The sequence below is a fragment of the Felis catus genome, chromosome B4 (genome assembly GCF_018350175.1).
Source record: "Felis catus isolate Fca126 chromosome B4, F.catus_Fca126_mat1.0, whole genome shotgun sequence".
Classification (NCBI taxonomy): Eukaryota; Metazoa; Chordata; class Mammalia; order Carnivora; family Felidae; genus Felis; species Felis catus.
This window is the reverse complement of record NC_058374.1, coordinates 65,134,423-65,145,363: the sequence shown is the minus strand read 5'-3', so window position 1 is coordinate 65,145,363 and position 10,941 is coordinate 65,134,423. Positions and strand designations below refer to the sequence as shown.

General features: G+C 42.0%; 1 protein-coding gene across 2 annotated transcripts in view; it reads left to right on the top strand.

Annotated features, from left to right (window-relative positions):
- The first annotated feature begins 330 nt into the window (after positions 1-330).
- The window catches only part of PKP2 (plakophilin 2), a 96,489-nt gene continuing 85,878 nt past the window's right edge, over positions 331-10,941 (top strand). The window contains exon 1 of one of the 2 annotated variants that reach the window (XM_045061643.1): positions 331-635. In XM_045061643.1, coding sequence (XP_044917578.1) covers positions 413-635 — 223 coding nt within the window. In that variant the 5' untranslated portion in view covers positions 331-412. Of the gene's footprint in view, positions 636-7,803; positions 7,998-10,941 lie in introns of those variants that run through there. The other variant, XM_045061644.1, reaches the window with a different exon arrangement.

Genomic DNA, 10,941 nt, shown 5'->3' with positions numbered 1-10,941 from the left:
TCCCTTGCCAGGGCTGCGCGGACGCCGAGCACTGCAACCTGAGCACAGCGCGGCCCCTGCAGGCGGTATCGGAGGTGACTCGGAGGGTTTGCGCGACCCCGGGCAGACCGCGCCCCTCTCCCACCTCCCCGCGGGCGCGTCCAACTAGCCAAGGGTCGGCGCGCGCGATCGGCCCCGCCCCCGCTCCCGGGCCGAGTGCGCGTGCCTGGCCGGAGCGGCGCCCCCTGCCCGAGGAGAAGCTGGACCTCAGATCGGGAGGCCGCACTCCCCCTTGCTCGGGCCTCGCTCCAGGCGTGGGGGGCGGGGCTGGAGGCGGGGCCGGGGCGGGGCTCGAGCCAGTGCCCGGGGCTCTGCAGCAGCGTCTTCCGCAGGTCTCGCGGCAGGCTAGCGGCTCCGTCGCCCCTCCGGCCCCATGGCAGCCCCCGGCTCCCCGGCAGAGTGCGGCTACATCCGGACAGTCCTGGGCCAGCAGATCCTGGGGCAGCTGGACAGCTCCAGCCTGGCTCTGCCCTCCGAGGCCAAGCTGAAGCTGGCGGGGAGCAGCAGCCGCAGCAGCCAGGCGGCCAAGAGCCTGCGGATCCAGGAGCAGGTGCAGCAGACCCTGGCCCGGAAGGGCCGCAGCTTGGTGGGCAACGGTGAGTGGAGCCCCGCTGTCCCCCGCACCGCGCGGATCCCGCCCCTTGACCCTTCCCCTACCCAACCCTCATTCTCAGCGCCCTGTTGCTTCGATTCGTTGCTTCCTGGGGGTGCGGGACCTGGTGTTCTGCCCACCTGTTGCTCGCCGTCCCTTTGTATGACCCGCCGCTCCTCCAGACTCTGACTTACTTGGGGAAAGCATTCTAAAAGCTTATTCAGCTTCGTCTTTTATGTATTTACATATATTAGATGCACGTGTATATCTACGTGAAAGAATTCAGTACTAGATTTTCACCCCTTCCTTAACACCCTCCCCTCTTCACCACCCCCCCCCCCACCTCAATACCGTGGACTTAATCTGGAGGCTGCGGGAGTCTATAAGCATTTTGAGATTCTGTGCAGAAATTTGTATCATTTTTTTTTTCTGGGAGAAAATGCTTCTAGCTTTTATTAGATTTTTTAAAAAGAGTATGACCCCTCCATATATATATATATATATATATATATATATATATATATATATATATTTTTTTTTTTTTTTTTTGAAAAAACCTGAAAGTAGTGGCCCTCCCTCTTACAACCTGTAAATTGGGATTGTAGTGCCTCGCCCAGGTACTTTAGGGCTCTCCACCTTTATGCGGAGCGAGTGGTTGATCTAGGAAGTGAAAAAATTGAGTAGGAGGCTTTGGGCGAGGGAAAAGCCACACCACCTGCGGAGGAGGAGGTGGAGGGGACTTTGGCCCAGGCGGCCGAAGCCTTGTCTGCTTCGTTGCACCGTGCAGAAGTCCTCGTGTGTACAGCCCTGGTCTCTCCAAAAATTTAAAACGTGGAAGTAAAAGCGGTTTAAAAAAACACAACAGCACTATATTAGTAATTAATTGATAGGGGAGGTGGAAGGTAACACGGCAAACCGGTTGTTAAAATTAGAGAACGTGATATATCATTTTCTCCCCTGCTAAAAGTCAGATGATCAGATCCGCAGAGTAACTCTTATTGTTTAATTTACTTTATTATAAAAGCAGTAAAGGGGCACCTGTGTGGCTTAGTCGGTTGAGCGTCCGGCTTCAGCTGTCATGATCTCACAGTTTGTGGGTTTGGGCTCCGCATGGGGCTCTGTGCTGACAGCTTAGAGCCTGGAGCCTGCTTATGATTCTGTGTCTCCCTCTCTCTCTGCTCCTCCCCCGCTCATGCTCTGTCTCTCCCTTTCAAAAATAAATAAAAACATTAAAAATTTTTTTTAATTAAAAAAAGCAGTATAGGCTTATTGCAGAAAAAAAGAAGAAAGAAATTGGACAGTTAAGTTGGGATATCTGTTTGTTTCCAGCAATGTTGAACTGTTTCTTATTTGAGGACATAACTTGGGCAATGGCAAATGTAGAACCCATTAGGAAGAAAAAAAAATATTTGCAGACCAGAACAAAGATTTAAAAAAGCTGTCCCTGGGAGGATGTATTGTTTTCAGTTTGTGTTAAAGAATCCTAAAGGATCCTAAAGGATCCTAAAGGATCTGGCAGTACGTATTTGCATGCTTGAAAGGTAAAGAGATGTTTAATGACTGCAGTTAATGTAATTGCCTGTGTGTGCCATGAATCAACTATGTGGTTTGCATTTGTTACTATGCTTTCAAAACAGTACTTCTGTGGTAGATGTTTGAATCCCCATCTTACAGATGAGGAAACTAAGCAGCTGAGTAACACTCAAGTTTCCACAGAACGTAGCAGAATTGGTATTTAAACCACCAAGCCTGAATTTTTAAACCACTCATTAGTTGTATTGTTAGCTTTTGGGTTAATACAAAATGGGGTTTTTATTAGACCCTGAGGCCTTCCTCATCCCTTATTTTCCTCTAAGTAAAAAATCTGAGGCGTTCCGAGAGTAGGGAGGTCTGGATAACGCTGAACTGCCACAGTACATGGGATTAAAAGAACCTAAATTTACATTTGAGAGTCTGACTAAAGACTCCAGGACAATTGAGGCCAATTTTTGACTGGTGGTGTCATTGCACCCATTAGTCTGTGCAGGTCCAGTGTTTAACTGAAACCAAACTAGGGTCTTCTCAGGGGACACAAGGGATGCACATTGTGTGTTCTTTCTTACTCTCAGAAAGTGGCTAGCCAGAAGAGCAACTAGACATCAACTATTCAATAAATGGGGGAAATTAACAGAAGAAGAGGGAACATTGTTGAGCATCTGTGGGCCTAACCCTGTTCTAAAATCTTCCTCTGTTCGCATTTCATTAAATCCTGAAAACAATTGCATAGGATAGATATGAAGCTCCATTTCATGTGTGAAGAATGCATCAGTCTCTGAATATTGGATGCTTGACTCCAAACCCACATGTGAACTGTCTTCCCTACAACGTGGTGATTCAGGTTGCTTGGTGAATTCAAGAACTACTGAATGAGTCTATACTTCATGCAGGGCATTGTGCAGGTGCTGAATTACCCATAAGACTCCCCTTGCTTTTGGGCAAGAAGTTTAAAGTCTAAAGAAGGAAACCTCCCTTAAAAAAATATGTTCTCCAATAGGAAATAGTGAGGAACCCAATAGAAGGAGAGCTAACATATTATGGAGTTTAGAAGTATGAGTTAGACTACTAGTTGAGGGAAATTTTGAAAAGCTTCTGAAAGAAATTGAAATTTTAGAACTCAAAAATTCAGTAGAACTGGATATGGGACAGACATTGGAGCATTCCAGGAGAGAGCAACAGGAATATTTCATGGTTCACAGAATTGATATGGTAGAACAAATCATGTCATGGTGTTTCTGCTCTAATGCTTAGGGCAACTCCTTGAATGGCCCTGCCTTATACTAAGGAACAAAGTGTTTGAAATATTTTGATTACAACAGGAGCTTCCCTGCAAACTGAAATGCACTCAGCAGCCTACACAGAAGTACAAGTCAGGCAGAGAGATAAGGCAGCTAACAACACCTACTTACTCTAAAGCCTCAGCTTTCTGAGACTTAAAAAGGAAATCGGCTTCAAAGGAATTTAACATGTCATGCCAAGGAACAATTACCAGGGATGGTTCATGTATGTTAATTAAAGTTCTTTGAAAAAGCCTGGGGGGCTTGTGATGGTTGTGAGTATTGTTTTTAGTATTTCCGTATTACTGTCATGTCTCTAAAGTTGAAACAGACAAGCAATTGTTGAAATAGTACTGGCCTGGAAAGAATCCTGTATCAACACAAGAAAGTCTGGGAAGAAATGACCCTGGTGTTAACTGCTGTTAGTTCCAGAGCCCTGGAGAATTCTGAATTGTTGACATACCTGCAAGATTGAGGCAGTAGATAATCTGTTGAAAACAGAGATGCGATAAATGAGGCTGATCTGTTGATAAATACCCCGCAAGGGTCTTGAATGCCTCAGTATATAGGTGGGTGGTTTTCATTGTAAATCATTCTAACTGATGAACCTTGTAAAGTGGCCTGTAACTCTTGGGAGGTGGGTTGGGGGAGGGACGGGAAGCTGTGAAAGGGAGGTTGGGGGGGGGGGATCAGAGGTTTGTAGTAGCATTGTGAAATGAATGTATTGTGGGGAATTTAAAAAATCATTTTATAAACATCAAAGAGAAGATATTTAAGAATTGCAAGTATTAGCAAATGAAAAAAATTTAAGTGTCCAAATCCTATTTATTACACTTATTTTGAAAGTACTATTATACTTACTACACAGTTCCCCAGGGTGCTTGAATAGGAAGAAAATCATGTTTTAAACTGTTGTATGTAATACTCATAAAACACAGTGAACAACATCCCAATAAAATTTTCACCTCCTTTGGAAATCCACCATAAAAACTTGAGGCATGTCATTTACTTAGTTTCTCTGGCCAAAAAGTTTTGAGTACCTGTGATCAGAAGAAATTCTGGAGAAAGGACTGAAAATTGGCTAAAGAAGCAAAAAAGGCAGTAGGCATTATTGAGGAGAGTGGGGTTGGGGTGGGGGTGATTGTTCAAATCCTGTATGGATTATTTGTTTGCCAAAAATAAATTCCAGGAATGAAGCAATTCTGGGAGCCAGGTGCCTAGTCATTCAGAAAGTGGGAGGGATGGGGGGGTGGGGCAGAGATATGCCCAAGCTGCTCTGAATGTAGTACATCAGTAGTCCCACCTGATTGAAAGTACCTCTGTGTCTGCCTGAAAAGCCCATGGGCCACTTTTTGTTTAGTGTCTAGCAGATCGATTGCTGTGAGTACAGAAAAGGGGGGGGAGGGAGAGGTCGTTGTATTTGTTTATTTGTTTAGAAATTCTTCTGATTATAGTTTCTCAAAGGAAATAGAACACTAGCAAAAAACGGTTACAAAAAAAATATATTCCACACCCTTAGAAAAAGTGAGAACACATCCTTTATGGATAAAGTTTTGAGTAAGAGGGATCTTAGGGATCTTTCAGAATCAGTGGAGGTGTAACAGTGTTTGATTTTGATTATAAAAATTCATTGCTCTGTGTGTCACAGATAAAATGCAGGACATTTCCTTTGAGAGAAGACTGTCATTTAGGCTTTTAAAAAGGCTCCTTTAATGTTATCTATGCCCTGTCCTGGTGGTTCCACTCATGGGAACAGAGGGGAGTTCACTTGACTTAGATATTTTAGGTATTTGTTGTTCACATTGGCTCATTCTTCTGAAGTGCTGTGTTGGTTATCAACTTTAAAACTTTTTCCTCACATAAAGAAATTGTGGTTTATATACACAATGGAATATTACGTGGCAATGAGAAAAAATGAAATATGGCCTTTTGTAGCAACGTGGATGGAACTGGAGAGTGTGATGCTAAGTGAAATAAGCCATACAGAGAGAGACAGATACCATATGGTTTCACTCTTATGTGGATCCTGAGAAACTTAACAGGAACCCATGGGGGAGGGGAAGGAGAAAAAAAAAAAAAAAAGAGGTTAGAGTGGGAGAGAGCCAAAGCATAAGAGACTGTTAAAAACTGAGAACAAACTGAGGGTTGATGGGGGGTGGGAGGGAGGAGAGGGTGGGTGATGGGTATTGAGGAGGGCACCTTTTGGGATGAGCACTGGGTGTTGTATGGAAACCAATTTGTCAATAAATTTCATATAAAAAAAAATAAAATACTTCTTTAGAAAAAAAAAATAAAAAAAAATAAAACTTTTTCCTCATGTGTTCAAATAAGGATATACGTATTTGCCTTATTTTATGTTCAGATATAGTTATCATTGATTTTACACTAAAACTGAATTTCTGGTCTGATCAATAAAAGCTTTTTTTTTTTTTTTTTTTTTTTTTGCTAAGAGAGTAACCATATTATTGGCAACCTATCTCTGATAGGTTGAAATATAATATGTTGCTAGAACCTCTGGAATTTATAAACCAGAGTTGATAAGTCCCATAAAAGATCACTTGGTTCCATCTCACATGATAGTCAAGAATTTAAAATTACACAATTCTGAGATAAAAATGTTGGACTCCAGCTATTTTGTGCACGTACATAAATGTGTGAATACACAAACACCATACTCCTGGAAAAGTAAACAGTAAAAAGCAGTGTTGCAAGTGGGAGTAGAAAAATGGGAAAACTTCATCTTTGTATTAGAGTGAGCCTGTTCACTTGCCTAACTTCTTATGGTAAGAGTAACAGAATTTCAGGGGTGCCCGGCTGGCTCCGTCAGTTATGTGTCCGAGTCTAGATTTCCACTCAGGGCTTGATCTTGCAGTCTGTGATTTCGAGCCCTGTGTCCGGCTCTGCACTAACAGTATGGAGCCTGCTTGGGATTCTCTCTGTCTAGCCACCCCCCCACCCCCACCTTCCCTGCTCTCACTCTCTCTCTCTCAAAATAAATAATCTTAAAAATTTTTTCAAAAAGAATAACAACTTCAGATCCTCTTATAATAGAAATATTTAAAAATCTATTTTATATCTTGTATAATGCTATTAGTGGCAATTGGATATTGGACATAAAAACAGTTGTTATATTCTCTCATGTTCTTGAAATGAGGTAGGGAACCCAATATGTAGACTTAGATTAAAATGCATATTTAGAAAAAAAGAACCTTGAGCACTTGAAAATGCAATTCTCCATTACCATTAAAAGAATCCATATATTTGTATCCTTGGAATAATCAGATTTCAACTTAACAATGTTGATGGGTGAGGCATCATGATCAAAGCAGTCCCTTAATTTCCAGAAGAAATCATCGCTCATTAGAAGCTTAATAATTATTTCCACTAAACCTTAAATCTCACCAACACATCCATACAATGAGAGTAAGGGGGGGTCCCATGAGAATTATTGTATTGGATTACCTTTTCTCTTTGAAGGAGGAAAACAAATGGGGACTTTTCTTGATAGCTATTAGGAACTTATTATAGACCACCAAAATATTACAGAAAAATACTCAAGCCATACAGATAAGAGAATGACAATAAATATTTAGCATCCAGATGTAGACGCAACCTCGCCAAAAAGAACATAGCTTTTCTACTCAGGAAGAAAGATTCTGCTTACGTTAGGGGGAAAGAATTTTGTCCTCCTCTTTCTATTCCCAGAATGACAGAGAAACAGAAAATATTTGAGCACCTTCCGTCCACTCCAAGGCAAGAGCACACATGTGACTACCATCTTCATATTTTGGCCCCACTATGGCGATCCACAGGATAGACGTCAGCCTGAAGCATCAAGTGCAAACTGAACTTATAGAACTGGGATATTTTGAATGTATAAGGAAATATGACTAACAATTAACTCCTCAAGTGCTGATGCAACACTGTACTAGAAGCAGTAGTAAAAAATGCTATTCTTTATGTCAGGATGTGAAAATTTACCTAGAAAAGATAAACTCTTCCTGCTTTAATCTCCAACCCATTCTCCACCTCACTCCTGGAGTAAACTCTCTAAAGTCTCAATGCATCGTTTCTTGATTTAAATTCCTTCAGTTCCTTGCTGTTTTCTACATAGCCATTCTATGAGTAAAATCGTCATTCAGCATGGCATTCCAAGTTCTTCAGGGTCTGATGCCTGCAACTTCTCAAACTTCATCTTATCACCACCACTCCCACTCCCCCACCAAACAAACACGTGTGACTTATCTTCCTTTGTGTTCCTATTCCTGTGGCCCTCATTCCTCCCTTCTCTTGGCCTGGTTAACTCTTACCTGCCTCTCAAAACTCAGTTCAGTTGTGCCCTTGGATAGACGCTATCTCAGAGGGTAGAGAGAGATCTTGAATGCAAGTTAAAGGTTTGATATTTGCGAGTCACAGAAGATGTTTAGCAAGGGAGAAACCTGAAAAATGCAGGGGATTTCTGACAGTACATTTGGAAGATTTGGTGAGAGGAGGATTTTAAAGGAGAAGGGACAGCAGCTCTGAATGAGTCGGGAGGGAAGAGACTAGCTGTGGTAAGTGACAGGCAGTATAATGATTGAGACTTGTTACGAAAACCTGTAGTGAGTTTTTAAAAGAAAATAATTAACTTTGTGAGTTCTGTAAATTCATCATTTTGACACTGTGAGTATGATGTGATATTTGTCATTGCAGTTCTGAAGTTATCATTAGGGATATCTCAGCAAATGAATTGGCAGAAATGCCACAGTAAGGAGACACATCACAGGAATTAATAGATTTAGAAACTTCCAGGATGTATCAACTTAGTACTTTACCGGTGTGCTTATATTATAATCACACATTCTGCTTATCCGGCTGCTCAAGCAAAATGCATGATACAGACACCTGCAGTACATAAGGGCTTTTGTAATAGGTATTTTTGTAGTCATCTAGAGCAGTAATTTGAGGATTGTCCCCCAGATGCCATAAATGGATCTATCAGAGGAAAATCTCAAACTGGTTAGGGGCCTCCTAAAAAATAAAAACTTCTGGTGACTGGTTGATATATTGTGTGAGGGTTAATAGTCATTGACTAGATCCATCATGGCACATGGAGCATGTGGCCCGTTCTGTGAGGAGAGCTGCTCTGTTTGTGGCACATTCACATTCATTGGAAGGCAGCCGTGCTGTACTCGCCGCTGTATCACCAATGCTGACTGCTGGAGTATCAACTTTGTAAGAAGTCGTAGCTATCCAACCATATACCCAATATACCAATTGTTTCTTGTATTTGATTATGGAAGTTGTGTTAACTGGTCACAATAAGCACTGCACACTTTTTGTTCATTTTTCAATAATGCAGAACATTAATAGATTTTGACCTACTTTGAAATAATTCTTTGCGGGGCGCCTGGGTGGCGCAGTCGGTTAAGCGTCCGACTTCAGCCAGGTCACGATCTCGCGGTCCGTGAGTTCGAGCCCCGCGTCAGGCTCTGGGCTGATGGCTCAGAGCCTGGAGCCTGTTTCCGATTCTGTGTCTCCCTCTCTCTCTGCCCCTCCCCCGTTCATGCTCTGTCTCTCTCTGTCCCAAAAATAAATAAACGTTGAAAAAAAAATTAAAAAAAAAATAAATAAAATAATTCTTTGCCATAGTTTTTAAACCAACAAATTCTGTTCATTTTCCAGCCTGAGCAAGAACTCATCTGAGTTGTATGCATGTTTAGAATTGTGGTTTCCATAAATATCTGTTCATTGTTCTTAGTAAGAACAGAAGATAAATATATGTGTGTGTGTGTGTGTGTGTGTATACACATATATAAATAAATTTTAATGTAAGTCCAGGAAAGTGAATCCTGGGTCATATGCCCACACAGGCAAAAGAAAAATCCGTCACCAGTTCCAGAGTCCTGAGATACGGTTCTTCATAGGTCCTAATGAATTTCATGTTTTTTTGTTTTTTTTTTTAAATTTTAACATTTATTTATTTCTGAGGGACAGAGACAGAGCATGAGCAGGGGAGGGGGATACAGAGAGACACACAGAATCTGAAACAAGCTCCAGGCTCTGAGCTGTTTGTTAGCACAGGCCCCAACACGGGGCTTGAACTCACGAACTGTGAGACCGTGACCTGAGCTGAAGTCGGAAGCTCAACCGACTGAGCCACTCAGGCACCCCATGAATTTCATGTTTTTAAGCTCCTACTTTGGTTGGTAAATGACTTTAAGGAGCCATTTAAATATGAATTTCTCTATACAAATTCATTCTGATCAGCTTCAAGATGCCGGCTCACCTAAAATGACATGCCCCCAATTTTACTCTTAGTGAAGAAGTTAAATTTCTTTTTAATTATTTTGAGAGAGAGAGAGAGAGAGCAAGGGAGGGGAAGAGAGAAAGAGAGAGAATTCCTAGCAGACTCTGCATTGTCAGCACAGAGCCTAGAATGGGCTTGAACTCATAAACCACGAGATCATGGCCTAGAGGAAATCAAAAGTCAGATGCTTAACTGACTGAGCCACGCAGGTACCAGAAGTTAAAGCTTTTTAAGGTGTGTGAAGACAACTGTTACCTAGAGGTTGCTGGTGAAAGGCCAAATACAAGCTTTTAGACCTCCAGGCTCTCTGTCCACCATAAGACCATTGTCAGCCCACACTGTGAAGGCAACGTCTTGTGAGCGCCAGCACAGTTAAATGGTGCGTTTAAATCAACACTAGAAGTAAACACCTGCTGATTTCTATGTATACATTTAGTCATACCTGTTTTCACGGGAATTTCTTCTATCTCGAGCTCTACAAGTACTCTTCTTATAGTCAAATCAGGTTTTTAACCATGCTGGTGGAGAGTCATAGAAGAGAGTACAAGAAGTGAGTACTAGAAATTTGAAAGAAAAGATGCTTTTCTGAATGCAAATGCTACTCTAACAAAGGTTTTGTTTGTTTAGCTCTTCTCAATTGTCTATTTACCATGAGGGAGGCTCGAGTTGATTTTTTAAATGTGCTCAAATACAGGTAATAAAGTCACAGTAGAAGCTTCTCAATTTGATTTTGTAAGTGTATTAAATTTAACTAGTTCGGTAATAAAGCCGCTCACAAAACCCACAAAGAACTGATTATGGAAGTTAGTTTATTTTTTTTTAATTTTTTTTAACGTTTATTTATTTTTGAGACAAAGAGAGACAGAGCATGAACAGGGGAGGGGCAGAGAGAGAGGGAGACACAGAATCTGAAACAGGCTCCAGGCTCTGATCTGTCAGCACAGAGCCCGACGCGGGGCTCGAACTCACGGACCGCGAGATCATGACCTGAGCCGAAGTCGGACGCTTAACCGACCAAGCCACCCAGGCGCCCCAGTTTATTTTTAACCCTGACAACAATGCATTATTTTGGACAGTACTGGCATACATAACCAGAAACCAAGATATTTTCTCCCAACCGCTGCTTAGGGAATCATATCATTCAGATTAACGTTCAGACCAGGAAAGAGAGAAAATTACATCATCACGTGAGGTGAACACCTATGCAG